Raw genomic sequence first — 25855 nt, 5'->3', positions numbered from 1 at the left:
TTAAACATGTGTATGCAAGATTATCTATTTGGATTTGACAGCTATTAGTAAATATACATTTTTACTGAACAAACATAAAAATATAACAACAGTGATATAAAACAATAAACCAGCAGTACCACTGCTTTAATTATGTTTTAAAAGACTCAACAACTCTTTTAACCAATGATTGTTCTAACCATTACATATTATAAAAAACACACAAAATGTTTCCCATGTGTCCTGTGTGCCCAGGTAACCTCTGTAAAAGAGGCTGTAAGTGGGAATCAGGCCACTCTCACAGCCAATCCCAGACACTATGGGACACATCGAAGAGGGGGAAAAATTCTCATATGAATTTTAGGAAGGGCATGTTGTATGTGGGCTATTGGGTCCTAAACAAAGATATTCTCTTTTTGTGTTATAACACCTATGGAAAACTCATCTAACAGTCATGATGACAATGCTAGTTGAAATCTGAAGGTGGAATTAGCTACCAAGTTTAGATATGTATCCGAATCATCCATCATAGCCACTATCTAGGAGCAATTCTTCATCCATCCATTATAACAAATGCCCTCCTTCTATGCCATCTTTATAATTACTTCTTTCCTTTCTTTTAGCCGTGATAATGCTTGTCATTACTGTTAGAGGGAACCAGGGAATATGTTTGTTTTAAAAACGGACTCCCTGGTCACCTATTTTGGTCTGACATGTTGCTGCAATGCGACCATTCTCTCATGTGTATAGTAGGTTTTAGTCTGCTGTATGTGCCAAGGTTTTCTGGCATGATGAGGGGATATATCTGTAGGATGGGCAACAAAATCCATTCAGCTATTGGTTTATGGCAGTGTGTATGGTTCCCTCCTGCTGTTCTAGGGCTAGAATGTGAGGTCAGAACAATGGTTCTGAAGACTGCTGAATTCCTAGGTTATGGAGGTTTTTATGCAAATATTTCTGCACAGGAGGTAACCGAGGGCAGGCACAGAAAGTATAAAAGTGGAGTTTAAGAGATTAAAGATCATCTGTCAGCATGATCAACTATATTAAACCAGGCACATTGCTTGGTAGGGTTGAGCACGCTGATCAAAACAATACTTTCGTCCCCACTATAGGTAGAGCCAGTGTCGGACTGGAATGCCTAGGGCCCACCAGTAAAATTCATTCTGGGGGCCCACTGTACAGCGACATGCAAATATTACCTGCCCACACAGAGGCAGACAGCAACAAGACGCTACAAGATGATTCATTATGGAAGTCTCTGCAACAACTTCAAAATAGTGATGAGCGGCAGGGGCTATATTAGAATTTGCGATATTTCACAAATTTTTGGGTGAATATTCGTCATATATTCGGGAATTCGAGATTATTTTCTTGATTGCGAAAAATCGGCAATGTAATATTCGCGTAATGCTCGCAAAATAGGCGTGGGTCACTTCACATTTATTGATATAGGTTATTTGAGATGCTATGCTGGAGGACAGGGGGCCCGCCTTTCTCAGGGGCCCACCGTGGGATTCCCCTGTGGGCCAGTCCGCTCCTGCGTAGAACGGTTCTCAAGATATCTGCTTTTTTTTTGCCAATATGTAAATTAGCCGATTTTGAGCATCAAGGGGCTGGATGAAACCCTTTGAGAACCACTTTTGTAACACCCCTCTGATCTGGGCACTTCCCCTTGATTGACAGGGACATATATGATGGCATTACTAAAGAAATTATACTTCTATTGATTACCTGATAAATGTCAGGCTTAAAGACAATGATTGAGGAAGACACTCACCCAAAGTAACATCCAGCATATACATCTTGCTAGGCTTCAAAATAAAGGGTCTGAGTTTAATAATCTGAGAAGAAATACCTGATAAAAGAATGATTAATAATTGTTACAAAAGCTCAGTGAAACAAAACGTCTATTCAGGTCTTTTTTTTATTTTTATAAAATGTTATTAAAGGGCATTTAGAAATTGTGTAAGGTACCTATACACCTTCAACAGCTATCAGCCAAACAAGCATCTCTCGTGACTCCCTCATACACATACATGTTTGGTTCAACTAACTGCATTCTGGAGAGTAAGTGGTAGCCAGAAACCAGTAGGTAGTAATTTATATCCTATTAGATGGATCTGAATTGAAATTCCATTTTTGCCCTGACATCATTAGCCAGTCCCACAGAAATCAGCAGGTTCTGCCAATGTTTTTCTTATGTATATGGGGCCTCATAGGTACAGTACATACTGTAATTAATCTAAGTGAAAAGACATATGGTAACCATTTATTATATAAAATGTTTCTAACCAGCAGCATGAGCAATTCAGCTAAGGCTACTTTCCCACTAGCGTTCGGGTGTCCGCTCGTGCGCACCGTTTGAAGGGGCTCACGAGCGGCCCTGAACGCATCCGTCTGGCCCTAATGCATTCTCAGTGGAGGCGGATCCACTGAGAATGCATCCGCCTGGCAGCGTTCAGCCTCCGCTCCGCTCAGTGAGCGGACACCTGAACGCTGCTTGCAGCGTTCGGGTGTCCGCCTGGCCGTGCGGAGGCGAGCGGATCCGTCCAGACTTACAATGTAAGTCAATGGGGGCGGATCCGCTTGAAGATGACACCATATGGCTCAATCTTCAAGCGGATCCGTTCCCCATTGACTTACAATGTAAAGTCTGAACGGATCCGCTCAGACAACTTTCACACTTAGAAAATTTTCTAAGTTTTAATGCAGACGCATCCGTTCTGAACGGATGCGAACGTCTGCATTATCGGAGCGGATCCGTCTGATGACACATCAGACGGATCCGCTCCGAACGCTAGTGTGAAAGTAGCCTAACGAAGCCGCTGGCAACAGAAGATCACAGGTGGTGCATGCACATAAAGTAAGGGTACTTTCACACTTGCGTTGCTGGATTCCGGCAAGCAGTTCCGTCGCCAGAACTGCCTGCCGGATCAGGCAATCTGTATGCAAATGGACACTATTTGTAGACGGATCCGGATGCGGATCCGTCTCACAAATGCATTGCAATACCGGATCCGTCTCTCCGGTGTCATCTGGAAAAACGGATCCGGAAATTATTTATTTTACATTTACATTGTTAAAGGTAGTCGTATGCACAGACCGGAAGACTGGATCCGTCAATGCGGCAATTTTAATGCCAGATCTGGCACTAATACATTCCAATGGAAAAAAATGCCGGATCCAAGTGTTCAGGATTTTTGGCCGGAGAGAAAAATGCAGCATGCTGCGGTTTTTTCTCTGTCCAGATACCGTAAAAGGACTGAAATGAAGACATCCTGATGCATCCTGAACGGATTACTTTCCATTCAAAATGCATTAGGATTAAAATGATCATTTTTTTTCAGTATTGAGCCCCTAGGACGGAATTCAATACCGGAAAACTTTGATGCAAGTGTGAAAGGACCCATATGTGTGCCTGCACGATTGGGAGAACACTCACCAAGCAAATTGTCACAGATTTGCTCATCTCTATTCACAAATATCTGTGAATGTACATTTATAAGTGATCACCCAAAAATAAGGGCACACTGCATCATCAACAGAAAGGAAGAGATCTACAGACCATTGCTGGTATGTACACTAAACCCTAAAACAAGCTTTTAGTTAACACAAAGTAGATTTCTGATTTATAATAGAAAAAACATTTACATTTCAAGTACGTAAAACAGCATACCTGATGTAGTATAACTGCTAAATATGTCATGACTAATTGGAAGTTTTAACCAGTTAATCATAGGTGAAATATTTGGTGCTGGAAATAACAGATCCACAAAGTTATCACCAGCTGTATATTCATTTGAAAAGCCATATGCAACATCAGATTCACCTTGGAAAAGATATAAAAAATTAAATAAAAATATATTTTTATATGAGGTAAAAAAATTACACAGATTCATTAAGTTCAAACTTTCCCAGATAAATTATACATTAGAGTAATTACACTGACCAAAAATATATAAACGCAACACTTTCAGTTTTGCTCCCATTTTGCATGAGCTGAACTCAAAGATCTGAAACATTTTCTACATACACAAAAGACCCATTACACTCAAATATTGTTCACAATCTGTGTTAGTGAGCACTTCTCCTTTGCCGAGATAATCTATCCCACCTCACAGGTGTGGCATATCAAGGTGCTGATTAGACAGCATGAATATTGCACAGGTGTGCCTTAGACTGCCCACAACAAAAGTCCACTCTGAAATGTGCAGTTTGATCACACAGGACAATGCCACAGATGTCGCAACATTTGAGGGGGCGTGCAATTGGCATGCTGACTGCAGGAATGTCTACCAGAGCTGTTGCCCGTGCAATGAATGTTCATTTCTCTACCATAAGCCATCTCCAAAGGCGTTTCAGAGAATTTTGCAGTACATCCAACTGGCCTCACAACCGCAGTCCACGTGTAACCACACCAGCCCAGGACCTCCACATCCAGCCACACAGACAGCTGCAGCAACAATCGGTTTGCATAACCAAAGAATTTCTGCACAAACTGTCAGAAACCGTCTCAGAGAAGCTCATCTTCATGCTCGTCGTCCTCATCGGGGTCTGGACCTGACTGCAGTCCGTCGTCGTAACCGACTTGTGTGGGCAAATGCTCACATTCGATGGCGTCATGCACGTTGGAGAGGTGTTCTGTTCATGGATGAGTCCCGGTTTTCACTGTTCAGGGCAGATGGCAGACAGCGTGTGTGGCGTCGTGTGGGTGAGCGGTTTGCCGACATTAACGTTGTGGATCGAGTGGCCCATTGTGGCAGTGGGGTTAGGGTATGGGAAGGCATATGTTTTGGACAACGAACACAGGTGCATTTTATTGATGGCATTTTGAATGCACAGAGATACCGTGACGAGATCCTGAGGCCCATTGTTGTGCCATTCATCCACGACCATCACCTCATGTTGCAGCATGATAATGCACAGTCCCATATTGCACGGATCTGTACACAATTTCTGGAATCGGAAAACATCCCAGTTCTTGCACAGCCAGATTACTCACCGGATTACTTCAGCGGCGCAATGCGCATGCGCGAGACTTGGGGAATCGCAGCCGCACTGCAGGCTGTCACTCTCAGGCAATAGGGGACAGTTAGGGGGCGTGGTTACCTTGACTTGAAGCAAGGAGACCGCTGCCCCCTTGACTTCAAGCTGGCCGGCACTATAGTGCTGATGGAGAAATAAACTGTGTTTTTTTAACTTACGCAGCATCGGACTACAGGAAGAAATATAGGATTATTAACAGGCTGCTACGAGGTACTGCTGGCGACAGGTTCCCTTTAAAAGGTGAAACTAACATATGAGATAGACTCATTATATGCAAAGCAAGATATTCCCAGCCTTTATTTGTTATAATTTGGATGACTATGGCTTACAGCTTATGAAAGCCCAAAGTCACAATTTTGAGGTACCCTCAGGGGGTATGGATTAATTAGCTGACTAGAGTGTGACACTTTGAGCCTAGAATATTGAACCTTTTCACAAAATTCTAATTTTAAGCTGCATTAATGCAATTCCTTTTAATTTGCATTACTGAAATAAATTGACTTTTGCATGTTCATAAGATCACTTCTAAGGTCAATCCTTTCATATACAGGTGAAACTCGAAAAATTTGATTATCATGCAAAAGTCCATTTATTTCAGTAATGCAAATTAAAAGGAATTGCATTAATGCAGCTTAAAATTTTAATTTTGTGAAAAGGTTCAATATTCCAGGCTCAAAGTGTCACACTCTAGTCAGCTAATCCATACCCCTGAGCAAAGGGTACCGTACCTCAAAATTGAGACTTTGGAGTTTTATAAACTGTAAGCCATAATCATCCAAATTATACCAAATAAAGGCTTGAAATATCTCGCTTTGCATGTAATGAGTCTATCTCATATGTTAGTTTCACCTTTTATGTTGCATTACTGAAATAAATGAACTTTGCACCATATTCAAATTTTTCGAGTTTCACCTGTATGTCATTTTTAGAATGTGAAGCCCAAAACTCAATCTCATATTGAAGATGTGGCTTTACAAGGGAATTATAGAGGAATGGATTGGCACTGAGTATTGCTGCTTAGTTACTTGTAACCAAAACTGCTTCTCTTGTTCCATTATCCCCAGATGTATTCTATCTAATGTACATGAAGTAATATGATTAGTGAGGCCTTGATGTATTACTTCACATTTATCATTATTTAAATTCATATGCCCTCTTCTTCATGCTTCCAGCTTATCTAGGTCTTTCTGCAATATTTTACAGTCAAGCTGAGTTTTAAAATCAACGAGTTGTGTTATTGAATTGTAAAAAAAAATGTGGACTTACTGTCTGTCCTTGTTCCAGAGCCTCCCATACCTTCCATAATATTACCATAGAAATGCGTGAAAAAATCTGTTTAGAAATGTGATATAATTTATATTATTGATAAAATACAGGCAACAGCAGTGGTTTATACTTCCAATAATGCTTAAAGGGGTTCTCTGGGTTCTGGGCTGATATAAAATCTTCTTTATTCTTTTACTATATATGAATGGAGCAACGGAGCATTTCCTTGCTCCGATGCTCCCCCTTGTCATGCTGCATCATGCCGCACAAGGCTCACATCACTATGCTAAGCGGAGACTTCCGCCTATCAGTGAGCCTGGTGACATTAGCGGCACAGATGGGCGGTGTATAGCACTAACGGAGGCTGTTTTGGAGGCAGGTACTATGCTACTTTGCATAGTACCTACCTCCAAAACAGCCTAATACATACCTTTTTTGGTATGTATTAGGTCAGCGCTATTGTGGCCCCGCAAAAAAAAAGATAGAATATGTCCTATACTTGTCCATTTTGCAGGCAAGGGTTGTACAATTCTACAGGAGTGTGTAAAAATGTGTCCGGCTGGCATGAGATGCCCCATAATTATTAAGAGGAACATACTTCTTCATAATTGTGGTGCAGCTTGGCAGTTTCATAATCTAGAACCAATCAGAAAGTTGCAGATTATTTTGCAAGCAGGCATACTGATGTGTATGGTTTATAAATGTGCCCCTATATCTTTGTATAAAGGCATTCAACCCCTTTTACAATCTCTCAAAGAAGCAACAATTACAATACTTTGTCCTTTAGGGCTCATGCACACAACCATATGTAGTTTGCAGTCTGTAAAACACGATCCCGCAAAAAAAAACAGATGACGCCGGAGAGCATTCCATATTTTGCGGAACGGAACAGCTGTCCCCTAAGGCTGGGTTCACGCGTTTTTGTCGCGCGTTTTTATGCGCGTTTTTTGCAATAGTAAACGCGCGTTTGACGTGCGTTTGTGTGATTGACTGCAGTGTCCTATGGCCACAAACGCGCGTCAAAACGCCCCAAAGAAGCTCAAGAACTTGTTTGAGCGTAGGGCGTTTTTCAGCGCGTTCAAACGCGCTGTAAAACGCTCAAGTGAGAACCAGGGCCATAGGGAAGCATTGGTTTTCATGTGTTGAGCGTTTTACAGCGCGTTTGAACGCGCTGTAAAACGCTCAAGTGTGAACCCAGCCTAATAGAACAGTCCTATCCTTGTCCGTAATGCAGACAATAATAGGACATGTTCTATTTTTTTTGCGGAACGGGAATACGGACATATGGAAAAGGAATGTTCACGGAGTAAATAATGTTTTTTTTTGAGGACCCATTAAAATGAATGGTTCCACACACAGTCCGCAAAAAAACGTAACGGACACGGAAAGAAAATAAATTCCCTTAGTCTCACTGCTCTTATGGTGCTTTTTTAGGATACAACTGAGAAGTTATTTCTGGCGCTGCTGTAATTTACTATAAATTTGCTCTGTTGATGAATGACTTATGAATAATAATATGATTATATTATGAATGATTAACACAAATAATTACGCTGCTTTTTTGTGGTTTTGTCCCACAATTCCCCGTTTATTTCAATATACCAAACTGCTTGTGATCGCAAGTTTTTATGTGCAGTAACACAATGCAATATTCCACAAAGACCGTTTTAGAAATATTTTATTAGAACTGTTCCTTTAAAAAATCTGTTGCATAACTACAACAAAAACTGCAAGTATTTACATGTGGGTTTCCATTCACTGATGATCTCTTCCGCAACATGCATCATGTGCAAGTAGCACTATAGAAAAAACTAATTCTATGATGAAGGTGAATCCTTGTGGTCCAATCATCTTCACTAGATGTGGTTTTGTCAAATGTGCCTTAACTTACCGTTAGATGTCTGGCCTTTGGTAGCATTCAATAACAGATTTCCTCCTTCTCCATCTCCACTTATGAAGCCACTTGATTCATATGTATGTAGTTCTGGGTTTTAATATAAAATATATATATATACTTATGTAATGATAATGACGCACAAATAGTAATTACATAATGATTAGCAGATTATTGTTAAACATGTCCTAAATATAGTATAAAACCCTGATATTGATGATAAAAGATGCACATATATACTTTAAATGGTGATTAGATGTCCCACTGTTTCTGCTATTGCCGGGCAAAGATACTTACTGATTGATCTGAAATATCGGGGAAGGGGGAGGGGATATTGTTCATTCTTTACTGGGATTTCTTGTGGTGCTCTTAAAGGGATTATCCAATACTATAAACTGCCCCCCCATATGCCGGGCCCTCACATGGAATATACTTACCCCACTCCCTGCTCCACTCCTGGTCCCCGCATCGCCGCTGCTGCTTCTCCCCCCTTGCGCGGATGAAAACATCCGGTGTCGGAGGGGAGCAGCCAATGGCAGACGGGGATGGGGTCGAGCCTACTTTGCATCGCATGGATAAGTCAAGTTACCACATAGAGTCACACATGTCAGATTTACCAAAAAAAAATGCCTGGTCCTTAAGGTGAAAAATGGCAGGGTCCTGAAGGGGGTAATGCATGGCATCAGCTTCAGTCATACAGACAAATATACCCATGTTTTGATCATAATTAGAGATGAACGAATTGAAGATTACGAAGGGGAATTCGATCCGAATTTCAGGAAAAATGGCTGCTGCACGTGTTAGGACATGGAGCAAAGAACTCTGGGAACAAGGTATCACCCACAATGCCATGCATCCATGCATGCAGCCAATCAGCATTCAGCCAGCTCTGTGATGTCACAGCTCTATAAATAGCCTCAGCCATCTTGGATTCAGACATTTTCCGGTGTGCTTAGTGCAGGGAGAGACATCAGCAGGCGCTAGGGAAAGTGCTAGGAAAGATTTCAAAACTTTTATTTTGCTGTATAGAACTTCAGGGAAAGAGCATTAGAAGTGTAGGAAAAGGATAGGGAGGAATTATTCCACAGTATTGAAGCAGAACAGGGTTCAGTAGGGGAGTTTACAGCCTCGGTAATAGGAACAAATCATATTGCACCTTGCTGCACTGACTGCGGCTCCAAATTGCCATTATACTGCTGCTTTAAGGTTTGCAATAGATGATACCTCTGTAATTCCAGCAAACCGTTCTTTTTATTGGGGTGCAAGTGCTTTGTGATGCAGCCATTAACAGGGTGTATTACTAGGAAATATTTCTACATCTTATTAGCTCTTGTGCGGTGCAGTTATATGTTCTAAAGCCTTTTTTGTCATGTATTAGTGACAAAACAAAAGTATTGGTTGCCGTTCAGCGGTGCAGTTATATGTTCTAAATCCTTTTTTGGTATGTATTAGTGGCATAAAAAAAGTATTATTTGCCGTTCAGCGGTGCACTTATATGTTCTAAAGCTTTTTTGGCGTGTATTAGTGGGAAAAAAGGGCTTATTAGCCGTTGTGTGGTGAAGTGACAAAATGACAACCCTTTTTGGCGTGTATTAGCTATATGTTCTAAAGCCTTTTTTGGCGTGTATTAGTGGCAAAAAAGGGCTTATTAGCCGTTGTGCGGTGAAGTGAGAAAATTACAGCCTTTTTTGGGGTGTATTAGTGGCAAAAAAATATATTTTTTGCCGTTCAGTTATATGTTCTAAGCCTTTTTTGGTGTGTATTAGTGGAAAAAGAGCTTATTTGCAGTTCAGTGGTGCAGTTACTGCATATGTTCTAAAGCCTTTTTTGTTATGTATAAGTGGCAAAAAAAAGCATTATTTACCGTTCAGCGGTGCAGTTATATGTTCTAAAGTATGGTGGTGAAGTGAGAAAATTACAGCCCTTTGTGGCGTGTATTAGTGGCAAAAAAAAGTATTATTTGCCGCTCAACGGTGCAGTTATATGTTCTAAAGCTTTTTTGGCGTGTATAACTGGGGAAAAAAAGAACTTATTAGCCGTTGTGTGGTGAAATGAGAAAATTACAGCCCTTTTTGGCATTTATTAGTGGCAAAAAAGTATTTGCCATTCAGCGGTGCAGTTATATATTCTAAAGCCTTTTTGGCGTGTATTAGTGGCAAAAAAGTATTATTTGCCATTGTGTGGTGAAGTGGCAAAATTACAGCCTTTTTTGGGGTGTATTAATTTTCTTTTTATTTACTTATTTGCTCTAACAGTATGCCAGACAGAGAAGTGACAGGCCCTGCACAAAGGGGGGGGGGGGGGGCAGAGGCACTTTGAGAGGCCTGAGCTCCCAGTGTCATCTAGCGGTCGTGTCTTGACCAGCAACCCAGCAGTTTTTTAATCGTTGTCTCGGTCATCCACTTCATCCCAAGTGACATCAGAAACCCCCAGCCAAAAGTTGGTGGGTTCGTCAGACACAACCCTTAGTTGGCATGGCCCGGGAGCAGGCTCTGTACCCTCACCTGTCCTCAACCTGCCTCTGTCCTTTTCTGTTCCCTCAGCCAGACAAGTATTATATGCTGTGAGCTCAGCTCCACTACACAGCGAAAACAAGCTACTAGAGGACAGTCAGCAGCTACTGCCCAGCCAAGATCTGGAGGAGACATCCGCCGCTTCCTCCGGTAGGCGGGCAAGTAGTGATGAGGAGAGTGGAGTGGGAGCTGGTGTTGCGAGTGGTCAGGCTTCTGGCTCAGAGACCGCTGAGGAGGACATCAGTGACGTGCAGACAGTACTCGATGATGATTTATTCGATCGCAATTAGGAGCCAGGTCACGAAGGGGCTTCATCATCATCGGGAGAAGAGGGTGGCAGCTTGCACGTGAGGCAGAGGTGGAGCCAGCAAGTCGGTAGCATGGCCGGGAGTCAGCAGGGTGACAGCAGTGGGAGGTCGAGAGCCAAACGTGCCCGGGGTAGACCACCCACTTTGCAGGAGCTTATCTGCCCGGAAAGTAGTGGTGCAGTAAGTGGCGTAGCGTGGGGGGGGGAACGTGGGGGCCATTGCCCCGGGCGTAAAATTGCAGGGGGCGTCAGGCAGCAAGCACTTTAATGAGGGCCACAGAAGCCTATGGCTCCCGTCCCCTCCATTCTTCCTCGTAGGCTTCAGGCTAGTGGCCTGAAGCCTAAGAGGCAGTAGAGTGACCGTAGTGGCTAGAATGGAGTTGCTCCTAGAAGGTATGATGTCGGGGGAAGAGGCAGGGTCGTGTCATCCGGGGGCCGGGCCTCAATATTTGCAGGAGATTCTACAGAGCACATTGTTGGAGAGAAGAGCAGAGGCTGCAGGTCAGTGTGTGGAGGAGAATATTGACTGATATGTTTACTTGGAGGGCTTTTTTTGCAGGGGCTGAAGGGAGGAAGAATAATCCTTGTACTGGAGACTGTATGTTAGAGGGGTCTGAAGTAGGGGTAGTGGGGGTGATATAATTTACATGGGACTGTATGCTGGAGGGGCTGAAGGCAGGGGAGTTTTGTATTTTGGTGGTGAATTTTACATGGGACTGTTTGCGAGAAGGGCTGGAAGGCAGGGGGAGTGATCTATCTTATGGGACTGTATGCTGGAGGGGCTGAAGGCCAGTGGCGAAGAGAGGGAGGGCGATATTATTTATATGGGCTGTATGCTGCAGGGGCTGAAGGCAGGGGAGTTTTGTATTTTACATGGGACTGTATGTTGGAGGGGCTGAAGGCGCGGAGTAATGTATTTTACATGGGACTGTATGCTGTAGGGGCTAAGGCAGGGAAGCGATGTGTCTTACATTGGACTGTATGCTGGAGGGGCTGAAGGCAGGGGGAGTTGTATCTTACATGGGACTATATGCTGGAGGTGCTGAAGGCAGGAGAGTGAGGTATCTTACATTGGGACTGTATGCTGGAGGGGCTGAAGGCAGGGAAAGTGATGTATTTTACATGGGACTGTATGCTGGAGAGGCTGAAGGCAGACGACAAAGAGAGGGAGTGTGATATTATTTACATGAGACTGTATGTTGGTATGTTGGAGGGGCTAAAGGCGGGGAGTGATGTGTCTTACATGGGACTGTATGCTGGAGGGGCTGAAGGCAGGGGGAAGGTTGTATCTTACATTGGACTGTATGCTGGAGGGGCTGAAGGGGGGCATAATTATTACTATAATACTACAGAGGGGGCCATTATAATATTATTAATACTAATAATAATAATACAGAGGGGGAAATAATAATACAGAGGGGCCAGGATATATTATAATTATACAGAGGGCATTATAGTTATGGGCACTACGGGGGAAGGGTCGGTCTGTTATCTGAGGATGATAGTAAAGTGAGAAATCTAAAAAAAAATCTGGGAAACTCTACAGAGACGAGACGCAGCTGAAAAAAGTTATCATGACGGTCCTATCTCCGAATAAAGACGCTGAGGAAAGTCTACATCACAGGAGATGTCACTGGATCTAACAGGTATGGTGTTGTATTCTCCTGTATATTTCATAGCAATGTATGTAATGTCCATTCAAATATCTGTTTTGGGCCAGACTGCCGAAGCTTGGCTCCAGACTTCAGGTCACACATGTTCTGAATTCTGTGGCCTCACACCCATCTACTACATTATCTGTACTCAGAGAGTTATCACTGTGCTATCTGTAGTGTTACATAGGACTGCAGGTGACATCTACTGCATCATTTGTAAAAAGGGGCGTGGTCACAGGTTGGGGGAGCACAATATTTGGCTCGCCCCGGGCGCTGGCAACCCACGCTACGCCACTGGGTGCAGGGGTTTACAGAGGCTGTGGCGGTAGCAGTCAGTCAGTGCGGAGTGTTGGGGGTAAAATCACCTACTCAGCGGTGTGGCAGGTTTTTGTTAAGCCGCCAGAGGAGGTGAACATGGCGATTTGCCGAATGTTTGGGCAGAAGGTGAAGCGTGGCCAGGGTGCCAATGTTGGCACCACGGCCCTGCGTCAACATATGCAGCGTCACCATAAAGTTGCTTGGAAGAACCGTGGCTCCAATGTGGTGGTCCAGCCTGTAGCAGCAACCGCTGCCTCACCCAGTGGCACGCACGCGGTTTCAGGCAGTCAAGGCTCCACCACCTCAGCCGAATGGAGCTGTCTGTCCTTCCCATCATCTACCGGTCCTGATGCTCCTTCTCCTTGCCCTCCTACTCCTTGTCAGTCATTCCATCAGCAATCGATCACCGAAGCGATTGCCAAGAGACAACAGAATGCATACACTCATCCAACCGCGCAGGAGCTGAACGTGCTCCTGGCCAAGTTGCTGGTGCCTGCAGTCCCCCCCCCCTTTCTAAGTGGTGGACTCTGCATCTTTCAGAGAACTGATGGCTTGTGCCGAGCCAATTTGGAGAGTTCCAAGTCATCATTTCTTTGCCAAAAAGGCAGTACCAGCCCTGCACAAATATATAGAACAGAAGATGGAGCAGTCCTTGGGCCTGTCAGTGTCTGCCAAAGTGCATGGCAGCGCCGACGTGTGGAGCTGTAACAACGGTCAAGGACAATATATGTCCTTTACAGTGCACTGGGTAAATGTGGTTCCTGCCAAGCCAAACCAGCAACTTGGCCAGGTGACGCCGCTGCCGCCTCCACGTTCTCACGCCGTTGGTCCTGCGACAATGTCCGCCTCTGCCTCCTCATCCACCACCTTGTCCTCAGCCTCCACTGCAGGGACAATTCACAGTGCTCCTCCAGCATACCACATGTGCAGGGCACGGCGGTGTCATGCTGTTCTACACCTCGTTTACCTGGGCGAACGGAGTTATACAAGGGAGGAACGCCTCCATGTCCATCATCAAGAAATCGAATCCTGGCTTTCTCCACGACAGCTCAAAATCAAAACCATGGTGACCGACAACGGGAAGAACATGGTGTCAGCGCTGCATCAAGGAGGGCTGATCCATGCGCCATACATGTGTTCAATCTGGTTGTCAAGCAGTCTTCCACCATCTGCAAGACATCCTAAAAATGGGCAGGAAACTTTGCATACACTTCAGCCATTCGTACACCGCCAAGCACACCCTCCTTGAGCTGCATCAGCAGAACGGCGTCCCCCAACATAGGCTTATATGCAATGTTTCCAACCGTTGGAATTCCACCTTCCATATGTTCGACCGACTATATGAACAAAGAAAGGCCATAAACGATTTCTTGATGATCCAAGCGGACATTAGCACTCTCCTGTGTAACTTCGATGTCAGCCAGAGGCAGCTCATGCGTGACACTTGCCGTTTGCTCAGGCCCTTTGAGGATGCCACGTTATTTGTCAGTCGCCAGGACTACGGGATGAACGTCATTCCAATGCTTCATATCCTGGAACAGATGCTGGTAAATCTGGCTGGTCAGGGGGACTGGAGGCATGGCGCCTACATCTCATGGCCACATGAGCCTTGTGGGGGATGAACTGGAGGAGGACATTGGAGCACAAGCAATGTGTAGTGAAATGGGTGGTTTTTCTACACAGGTGACAGGAGAGGAGGAGCAGGAGCAGCCTGAGGAGCAAGAGGGAAATGAGGAAGATGAGGCAGATGACCCAGGCACACCGTGGCAGTATGCAGTGGAGATGGAGGCAGGGAGTCCCTTGTCACTTGCGCAAATGGCCCGCTGCATGCTCACTTGCTTGGGTAGTGACCGCTTAATTGTCACCATTCGGCAGAGGGATGACTTCTAGCTCTCCACCTTGTTGGACCCTCGCTAAAATGGGGACACCTGCTTAGAGGGAGGTCAAACTGAACAACTATATAGACATCCTATGTAGTCAGTTGGCGCTGCCTAACTGCACCATTGTCCATCCTCTCACAGGTCTTACCAGGGGGGCACTCTGCACTCTCGTTAGACTGCCATGGCTGCTGTGGCAGGGTGGGGGATAGGAGCAGTACCAGCTCCATCAGCAGCAGTATGAGTCTAGAGTCGATGATGAGCAGCTTACTTAACCAGCCTAGTGAACAAAACTATTCACCACCAGCAGCAGCTAGACCTGGAGCAGAACCTGAACCAGGAGGTGGTGGCATACAAACCGGATTCCAAAAAAGTTGGGACACTAAACAAATTGTGAATAAAAACTGAATGCAATGTTGTGGAGATGGCAAATGTCAATATTTTATTTGTAATAGAACGTAGATGACAGATCAAATGTTTAATCCGAGTAAATGTATCATTTTAAAGGAAAAATACGTTGATTCCAATTTTCACGGTGTCAACAAATCCCCAAAAAGTTGGGACAAGTAGCAATAAGAGGCTGGAAAAAGTAAATTTGAGCATAACAAAGAGCTGGAAGACCAATTAACACTAATTAGGTCAATTGGCAACATGATTGGGTATAAAAAGAGCTTCTCAGAGTGGCAGTGTCTCTCAGAAGCCAAGATGGGTAGAGGATCACCAATTCCCACAATGTTGCGCAGAAAGATAGTGGAGCAATATCAGAAAGGTGTTACCCAGCGAAAAATTGCAAAGACTTTGCATCTATCATCATCAACTGTGCATAACATCATCCGAAGATTCAGAGAATCTGGAACAATCTCTGTGCGTAAGGGTCAAGGCCGTAAAACCATACTGGATGCCCGTGATCTCCGGGCCCTTAAACGACACTGCACCACAAACAGGAATGCTACTTTAAAGGAAATCACAGAATGGGCTCAGGAATACTTCCAGAAACCATTGTCAGTGAACACAATCCACCGTGCCATCCGCCGTTGCCAGCTGAAACTCTACAGTGCAAAGAAGAAGCCATTTCTAAGCAAGATCCACAAGCTCAGGCGTTTTCACTGGGCCAGGGATCATTTAAAATGGAGTGTGGCAAAATGGAAGACTGTTCTGTGGTCAGACGAGTCACGATTCGAAGTTCTTTTTGGAAATCTGGGACGCCATGTCATCCGGACCAAAGAGGACAAGGACAACCCAAGTTGTTATCAACGCTCAGTTCAGAAGCCTGCATCTCTGATGGTATGGGGTTGCATGAGTGCGTGTGGCATGGGCAGCTTGCATGTCTGGAAAGGCACCATCAATGCAGAAAAATATATTCAGGTTCTAGAACATATGCTCCCATCCAGACGTCATCTCTTTCAGGGAAGACCCTGCATTTTTCAACAAGATAATGCCAGACCACATTCTGCATCAATCACAACATCATGGCTGCGTAGGAGAAGGATCCGGGTACTGAAATGGCCAGTCTGCAGTCCAGATCTTTCACCTATAGAGAATATTTGGCGCATCATAAAGAGGAAGGTGCAACAAAGAAGGCCCAAGACGATTGAACAGTTAGAGGCCTGTATTAGACAAGAATGGGAGAGCATTCCTATTTCTAAACTTGAGAAACTGGTCTCCTCGGTCCCCAGACGTCTGTTGAGTGTTGTAAGAAGAAGGGGAGATGCCACACAGTGGTGAAAATGGCCTTGTCCCAACTTTTTGGGGATTTGTTGACACCATGAAATTCTGATTCAACATATTTTTCCCTTAAAATGGTACATTTTCTCAGTTTAAACTTTTGTTCCGTGATTTATGTTCTATTCTGAATAAAATATTAGAAGTTGGCACCTCCACATCATTGCATTCAGTTTTTATTCACGATTTGTATAGTGTCCCAACTTTTTTGGAATCCGGTTTGTACTTGGAAAGCACCCTACCATCCCGCATTGAAGATCCGCTGGACTATTAGGCAGCCAAACTGGTTTTGTGGCCGCAACTGGCCGAGTCTGCCCTGGAAAAGCTGTCCTGCCCGGCCGGTAGTGTGGCATCAGAGCGGGTGTTTAGTGCAGCGGGGGCCATAGTTACCGCAAGGAGAATTCGCCTGTCCACCCAAAATGTGGAGCACCTGACCTTTGTCAAGATGAATCAGGTGTGGATCAGCCAGGATTTCGACCCACCAATGCCTGATGCATCAGATTAGATCATCCATGCTGCCTCACCCAAACCTTGACAAAAGAGACCGGTTTCTTCTGGCTACCTGCCTCAGCTACTATTCTGATGCTGCCACCCGCCTGATGCCACAAATCTGATGCCAAGTGCTCCTAATTACACCCACCATCAGCAGCGTTTTATGCCACCCACCTCCCCACTATCTTACCCGGTCACTCTGTGGTCTCCTGATGCTGCTGCCACCTGACCACTCAGGTCTCCTCATGCTGCTGCTGCCATCTCCACAATATGTCACCTTGCCAGTCTGTGGCCTCTTCATGCTGCTGCTGCCACCTCCACACTCTGTCATTGTGCCACTCTGTGGCCTCCTCATGCTGCTGCTGCTACTGCCACCTCCACACTATGTCACCTTGGCACTCTGTGGTCTCCTCATGCTGCTGCTAACTCACTATGTCACTGGGCCACTATGTGGCCTCCACATTCTGCTGCTGCCACCTCCACACTATGTCACCTTGCCACTCTGTGGTGTCCTCATGCTGCTGCTAACTCACTATGTCACTGGGCCACTATGTGGCCTCCTCATGCTGCTGCTGCTGTCACCTGCACACTATGTCACCTTGCCAGTCTGTGGCCTCCTCATGCTGCTGCTAACTCAACACTCAGCATGGTTCTTTATACCTGGCGCTAATATCGACCTGTAACACTTGAGTTATTTGGTCAGTTTTGGGCCCATAACTGCCCAAATAAGTGAAGTGTGCAGTGATTCTAAGAGCAACGCCTGTCATGTGCGTGTCATACTGACTCACAATACTGTTTCACTATCACAGCAGACTCCCTGAGCATGTTACTGTAAGGCACAGTGTTCTACACCACTACACAGGCTCTCTGCAGCCAGGAAATAGCTGTTTTTTAACGTGATTCGCCGTGAACCGGTCAAATTGAATTTTTGAGAAATTCGCTCATCTCTAATCATAATATATTGTGCTCTCACAGAATTAATGCAAAAGTGTGAAGAAATTTAAAGACCAAGTTCAAGATGATAAAAATACTTCAAAGTATGTATATTGTAAGCAAATCTTTGTAAACCTGGTTTCTGCTGAAGATTGTTTTGGAAGCTGTCAGACACACAGAACTCTTATGTCAGCAGTAATACGCTGTCTTTTTCAACTCACAGAAGTGTTCTGTGTGCTGGGCGAGGGTGGCTTTGTGTGGCAGGTATTTTATTCAATTGATGCAGCTGGATAGTAAAAATTTGGTGACTGCTGCACCAGTAATAATTTTCTTAGGATGTTGAAGGCTATAAGGAACACGGTGCTGTATTACCTGTTTCCACTTTCTTGTGTTAGTTTGTAACCCAAATGTCCCTCTTACAAGACAAAGGTCTCCTAGCCTAACATCTAGAGCCTTATGAGGTATTAAAAACCATAGCTGTACCATCCCTTACTGAGCATGACTGACTATTATATGGGGATTAGGCATGGTTAGAGAAAATAAAATCTGTCATGGAGAGCAATGCCTGATGTCTCCTTTTTATTCATTAGAACTTGACAGATATGAACAATGATGTATTTTTAATTTTAAAAAGATTATGTTACAGCAATTACGTGTTACATTTCAGATTTGTTTGAGGAGGGGGGGGGGGGGGGAGTGTAATGTTTGGCCACCAGAATTCAGGAAATCCAAGCTATGCCTCTCATTGACATTCCGGCTTAGAATCCTCCTGTATTAGAGCAGAGAGACACTACATAGATAGGAACTCGCTCTGGAGGGCTTAATAAGGCAGGGATCCTGAAAATGCACTTTAAAACAATGGCTTGAACATAATAACAATGGTATATAATTTTCTAATAATTTAGTAAATTACCTTTGTAATTGAGATCTGAATCACTTGAAATGTCCATTGTTGACACACGACTTACATCTCTATCACCTGGAGACCCTTCATCTAGGATATCCACATATGATTCCGAGAACTCCATGGAGTAGAAATCATGTGATGATTCTGTGTTTTCAGCATTACCATAAACCCTTCTCTGTGAGTCAGCTGATTCAAACAAATGTTCAGCAACTTGCTTTTCTGTATAAACTGATGCAGGAGAAACTGTACTTGATGTAAATGACGCAGGAGAAACTGTAGTTGATGTAATCTGTAATGTTGGGACTTTTTTAGAAGTTCCATTGTAGAGAACGTTTTCACTAAGTGCACTTGGAGCTCCCATGCTTTCTTTTAATCGACAAAATGGAACTGAAAAAAAAATATTTTATGTTCATTACAGCCCAGTTCATTTATTCATACCAGAGCTTGCATGTATTACATTACACATTGTATTATGCCACACAGAACAAATTGAGCACAGTACCACCCCACAAAACTTTTGGTAGTTAACCGTAGTTTTGCCTACTAAAAATAATTAGGGGCTGGAGGCACAGTCCTACCATCTGTTGAGCTGCTTTCTGTTGCATTAATCCAGTATAGGTTCCATTGATAAGAGATATCATTTGCGTCTCCGCAATCTGCACAAACAGCTTGCACTGAAAATTGTTGATTCCAGTTAATCGAAAGTCCTCTACATTCAATGCATGTCATGTGAACAGACCTAAAATAAACAAAGATAATGAGTTTATACCCTTATGAAATCTATAAAGTGAAAACGTCTATAACAACATGAATGGGTAGAAGTGAATCATAATTGACATCTTTGACACCAGTTACGGGATGTACATTAGACCAGTCTTTAGTCACTAATGGGATAATTTATTAAGACTGGAATTTTAGACGCCAATCTTTATACCCCTGCACTAGCGTTTGATGCGCCTAAGTCATGTAGAAGCACCAACCTAGGTGCATCCAACGCCAGCGCCTTGCTGGCAAAGATATAGATAATTTTCTACACCAAAAAATTGAGTAGAAAATGATAAATGAGACAGGCCTTCTGGCCTGTCCTCTTCCCCACCCACGCTCCCTTTTTTAGAGCTGGCCTACCTGGCATGGAAGTCGCAGATTCGGCCACAAATCCTCTTTGTGACTGAATCTGCGACAGATATACACAAAAAGGGGCGTATATATGACCCCTTCAGTGTCTACAAAGAAAATCAGCATTACTGTCACAGTGGTAGCTCATGGCCAAACCCGCTCCTACTGTCTTCTACCTGGCGGGTCTTGCCACAGGGTACACTCTGTCCCTCTACACAGGCTCTACATGCCATTAAGGCCTTTCCTCGTCTGCCCGTAGGGTGCATCAGCGATCTTCGAGCTCCAGGGCCAGCCTTCCACGCATCTTAGCAACCTTGGGAAACTTAAGGCACCTTTCTCTGTGGGAGAGTGCCTGAGCAATGGGCGTTCTAGCATGCTGCGAAGATGTCTATTCTGTTGTCTGCCCATGTACCAACTTTCTGCCTGTTTACTGGATTCTGACCCTTCGCTGCCTGACATGACCTGATCTTGACCTCCATATTGACCCTTCGATACCTGCCCTCTCCTTGGATCACTGACCGTATTGCATAAGCTCTGCCTGCCCTGAACTTGACTACTATTGTGCCTGACCCCTTGGTGGGTCAGCTGTCAACCTTACAGTGAGTACTCCAGAAGATAGTAGTCTGGTGGTTCCCCTGCTGCAAAGACCAGATCCCTGTACAGGGGTTAAAGGGTGAATACCTGGGGACTGCCAGTATAACACCTTTATGATTAGCCCAAAGCCAAATCTGTTGACACAGTGGTTCCACACATTGCCGTTACACTTACCTAAAGTTTGTGTTGGGACTGATGGATACAAATGTTTCAGCTTTTAAAGACTTGCGATCTCCATTAGACACAGTTAAAGTGAAGTGAAACTGATCACATCTGTCATTAAGCAGAGCAGTAGGGAAGGTGATAACCGAATCATTATTTTCATGAAGAGGATTTGGCACATTTGAGTCAAAGCATAAATGCTCCTGGATAGACACTGCAGTACAGTCCCAATGGAACCTGAAAACAAGAATATTTATTTATCAGAAATAAATAAAATGAATGATAAATTCAGGCTTATCTCTTATACCTAACAATTTTTCATTTAGTGAAATCTTATGGTGTGGATTTTAGCTTTGAATTCCAGTTCATGAAATTCCAGTGCCCCATTTGATTCTTTGACATGAGTGTGTTTAAAGTTATGAATTTCATCTGGGATTTTCTAGCAGGTTTATGTGGTTCTTGGAGGTAGAGTACAAACTAGTAGTAGACTAATAGTACAGAAAAACAGTCCAAACTTCTTAAGAGAATATAAACACATACAGTATGAATGAAATTAAGGCTGTGAACAAACATAATGTGGAGCTTATTGTATAAATGAAGTGTCCAGGTATTTTCTATATTTAGAACTGCATTTATTTGTTCACCTTAAGTAAGCTCCAGGATTATCTGGATCAAAAGATGGCGTCCCATTTAGTGTGAAATATTTAACTGTGGTTTTATCGATGAAAAAATGATGCCCATTTGCAATCACGCTCACTGGATCACTAGGTTGAACTTCCACTGGCACTGTGTAATTGCTGTACACCACAGTTCCAACTATTTGAACCTGAAAGATAAAACTGCAATTAATTTGATAGATAAAATGCATCATGTCTGCACATTAAGGTTGTTATTTATGCATTATATACTAAGTGCTCTGCTGTTAAATTCAGTCAGCCAGAAAGGAGCTTCATGTCACTGGTGGAATATTAAGCAGGTATATTGTGTACTTACCCGAGCTAGAGCTATGTAGTTCCCATAATCTAGGGAGAATGCTGGCAATGTAATTGTTTGCTTTCTGTTGTCAATATGAGGTGTTAATGGAATAACAGCGCCATTGGATTTTACAAATGACCAGAGGTAATAAAGTCCGAGAGAAATATTGCATAGTATTCCTGCTTCAAATGTCACTCCAAGATGTAGTTCTTCGTTTCTTCTAATCTAAAACAGTAGAATGGATATTTGTTCAGTGCAGAACGTATTCTGTTACTTTCCACATACTCACAAAATTATACAGTACAGAGAAAAAGTCAGAAGGCACTAGTGATGAACAGGGCTGATTTCGAGGACATTTTGTTTCCTCACATTCTGACACAAAACTTTTTAATATTTTGCTCCAGCATATAATACTTTGTTTTGTGTGGACCACTCTGTACTTTCTAGGCACAATTCTGGGGTACATATCCGTTGGAGATTAATTACTATTAATTCATATTATGGAAGAAATGCAGAAGTAATAATATTTGCCATTGTTTTTAAGGGGTTGTTCCACCATGAAAAACTATCCACCGAACACTGGGAAGACTACTAATAAACACATATGGAATCTCCGAGTCTCCAGAATGAATGATGCAATGGTCATGAATGCATCATTTAACTCTATGGGACTGCCGAAGACAGTGTGTGGTTACCTCTCGAGGTACCACAGAAATGCAAGTCATGGCAGTGCACATGCGACCCCATTCTTGTGACTGATGGGGGTTCCAAGGATTGGAACCTCACTAATCAGATCCTTATCTCCTTTCCTGTGGATAGTTCTTGAGGTGGGACAACACAAATTTTTTTAAACTTTTTTTCACCAATTAGTGTATAATTATTGTATAGAATGTTGGGGCTATAGAGATACCTCATCTAATATATAAAGCTGAGTGTATGTACAGTACAGACCAAAAGTTTGGACACATCTTCTCATTCAAAGAGTTTTCTTTATTTTCATGACTATGAAAATTGTAGATTCACACTGAAGGCATCAAAACTATGAATTAACACATGTGGAATTATATACATAACAAACAAGTGGGAAACAACTGAAAATATGTCATATTCTAGGTTCTTCAAAGTAGCCACCTTTTGCTTTGATTACTGCTTTGCACACTATTGGCATTCTCTTGATGAGCTTCAAGAGGTAGTCCCCTGAAATGGTTTTCACTTCATACAGTAGGTGTGCCCTGTCAGGTTTAATAAGTGGGATTTCTTGCCTTATAAATGGGGTTGGGACCATCAGTTGCGTTGAGGAGAAGTCAGGTGGATACACAGTCCTACTGAATAGACTATTAGAATTTGTATTATGGCAAGAAAAAAGCAGCTAAGTAAAGAAAAACGAGTGGCCATCATTACTTTAAGAAATGAAGGTCAGTCAGTCAGCCAAAAAATTGGGAAAACTTTGAAAGTAAGGGCTATTTGACCATGAAGGAGAGTGATGGGGTGCTGCGCCAGATGACCTGGCCTCCACAGTCAGCGGACCTGAACCCAATCGAGATGGTTTGGGATGAGCTGGACCGCAGAGTGAAGGCAAAAGGGCCAACAAGTGCTAAGCATCTCTGGGAACTCCTTCAAGACTGTTGGAAGACCATTTCAGGGGACTACCTCTTGAAGCTCATCAAGAGAATGCCAAGAGTGTGCAAAGCAGTAATCAAAGCAAAAGGTGGCTACTTTGAAGAACCTAGAATATGACATATTTTCAGTTGTTTCACACTTGTTTGTTATGTATATAATTCCACATGTGTTAATTCATAGTTTTGATGCCTTCATAGTCATGAAAATAAAGAAAACTCTTTGAATGAGAAGGTGTGCCCAAACTTTTGGTCTGTACTGTATGTCCGCTAAAGGAATCCGCACCGTCGCATTTACATTCACGAAATTTGGCACACAGGTAAATCAGGTGTCCGGAAAGATTTTAGATTGGGTTTAAGCTCTCTAGGACGTACCATTCCTGAGAAATTCCCCAAAAATGCATTAGCCAATAGAAGCTTGGTCACATGACCCTTATCAGGTTTCCATAACAACCCAGCCATCTATCTTCACTGCTGTAGGTCACCTTTAACCGCCTCAGGACCGCCGTACGCAGGATTGCGTCCTGGCGGCGGCCCTGCTCTTCTGGGTGGACACATATACGCGTCCTCTCGCGATAGCCGAGATTTCCTGTGAACGCGCGCACACAGGCGCGTGCGTTCACAGGATCGGAAGGTAAGCGAGTGGATCTCCAGCCTGCCAGCGGCGATCGTTCGCTGGCAGACTGGAGATGCGATTTTTTTTAACCCCTAACAGGTATATTAGACGTTGTTTTGATAACAGCGTCTAATATACCTGCTACCTGGTCCTCTGGTGGTCCCTTTTGTTTGGATCGACCACCAGAGGACACAGGTAGCTCAGTAATAAGTAGCACAAAACACCACACTACACTACACCCCCCCCTACTGTCACTTATTAACCCCATATTCACCCCTGATCACCCACCTGTCATTGATCACCCCCCTGTCATTGATCACCCCCCTGTAAGGCTCTATTCAGACGTCCGTATGATTTTTACGGATCCACTGATACATGGATCGGATCCGCAAAACACATACGGACGTCTGAATGGAGCCTTACAGGGGGGTGATCAATGACGGGGGTGATCACCCCATATAGACTCCCTGATCACCCCCCTGTCATTGATCACCCCCTGTAAGGCTGCATTCAGATGTCTGTATGTTTTTTACGGATCCCGGATACATGGATCGGATCCGCAAAACACATACAGACGTCTGAATGTCACGGCTGAGAATGGGGGAAACCCTCAGCCGTGTGCCGGAAGGAAGATGGTCGCTGCTTGACCAGGACAAACAGGATTAGGGAGCAGGTCACCTCCTACAGCGTCCCTAACCTGACCCTAACTCCTACCTGCATGGGCCGACCTTGAAGGTAGGAGGACCCATGCGCAGGAACCTCGGATCCCTACTCGCCCTCCGCCGGTCCCTAGGCTAGGAGTCAAAGTAAGACATCCTGTTCCTTCTGGATACGGAGGAACAGGAGTCTCACTGGCCAAGCTGCTATGAAGGGAGAACAAGTGCAACCTATGGCAGTGGCAGGTACTTGCCACAAACATCACACTGACCTGCCACAGACAACCAAGCCTGGAACCCATGTGGGTGTAATGCCCACAGACAGCAGGACTCAGCACACAAACATACAACACACGTATGTGCAATAAAGAAACATAAAAAGACACCAAAGGACATATATAATTGCTTATGACCAGAAGGTTGGCCCCCACTGGCAGTTGGTAAGTAACCAGGAGGATGTCTACAGCCAGCATGGCTGAAACACCCTCTCTGGCTACTGCCTACAACTGAGGCTATATAGGGCCAAGAGGCCACACCCAACAATCAGACACACCCCGTGACTCACACACACTGAAAGGGAGTTAACCCTTCCAAAACCACAGAAGGGAAAACATAACTTAAAGGGGAAGTGTCCAAACAATAAACACACTGTGGCTGTTGCCGCAGGCAACGACATGGGTGGCAAGCGTGTCCTGGGAGTCAGCCCGAAGGCCGGGACACTGCCACCACATGTACATCATACAACCAAACGTTGCCACGGACAGCCACAGTGCAGGGAAAATGTCAGTGCACACCAAACATAAACAAAGTGCACACAGACATACAAAAGTGCTACAAACGTGCACATAACTCCAAGGGAACCGCACACATAGCTGTTGTCCGCGGCAACCGCACCTGAGGCCAACTACATTATGCCTCAAGCTGCGGTTGACACTACAACCCAAAACCGCGGGCAACAGTATGCGGCTCCCAAGGAGTCACGGCCATAACCGTGGCCGTGACACTGAATGGAGCCTTACAGGGGGTTGATCACCCCATATAGACTCCCTGATCACCCCCCTGTCATTGATCACCCCCTTGTAAGGCTCCATTCAGACGTCCGTATGATTCTTACGGATCCACTGATACATGGATCGGATCCGCAAAACACATACGGACGTCTGAATGGAGCCTTACAGGGGGGTGATCACCCCATATAGACTCCCTGA

The 25855-nt window shown here is 44.2% G+C and overlaps 1 protein-coding gene across 2 annotated transcripts in view; it reads right to left on the bottom strand.

Annotated features, from left to right (window-relative positions):
• The window catches only part of PKD1L1 (polycystin 1 like 1, transient receptor potential channel interacting), a 492422-nt gene that overhangs the window by 301162 nt on the left and 165405 nt on the right, over positions 1-25855 (bottom strand). For both annotated transcript variants that reach the window (XM_040432599.1, XM_040432598.1), the window contains exons 20-28: positions 21778-21984; positions 21429-21610; positions 20797-21021; positions 19491-19651; positions 18919-19299; positions 8186-8278; positions 6295-6360; positions 3659-3811; positions 1760-1837 (exon numbers count right to left, since the gene is read on the bottom strand). In XM_040432599.1, the coding sequence (XP_040288533.1) occupies positions 1760-1837; positions 3659-3811; positions 6295-6360; positions 8186-8278; positions 18919-19299; positions 19491-19651; positions 20797-21021; positions 21429-21610; positions 21778-21984 (1546 nt within the window). The remainder of the gene's footprint in view (positions 1-1759; positions 1838-3658; positions 3812-6294; positions 6361-8185; positions 8279-18918; positions 19300-19490; positions 19652-20796; positions 21022-21428; positions 21611-21777; positions 21985-25855) is intronic.

This window comes from Bufo bufo, chromosome 5 (genome assembly GCF_905171765.1).
Source record: "Bufo bufo chromosome 5, aBufBuf1.1, whole genome shotgun sequence".
Taxonomy (NCBI): Eukaryota; Metazoa; Chordata; class Amphibia; order Anura; family Bufonidae; genus Bufo; species Bufo bufo.
Note: the sequence above shows the minus strand (reverse complement) of the source record. Positions and strands in the feature narration are given on the sequence as shown.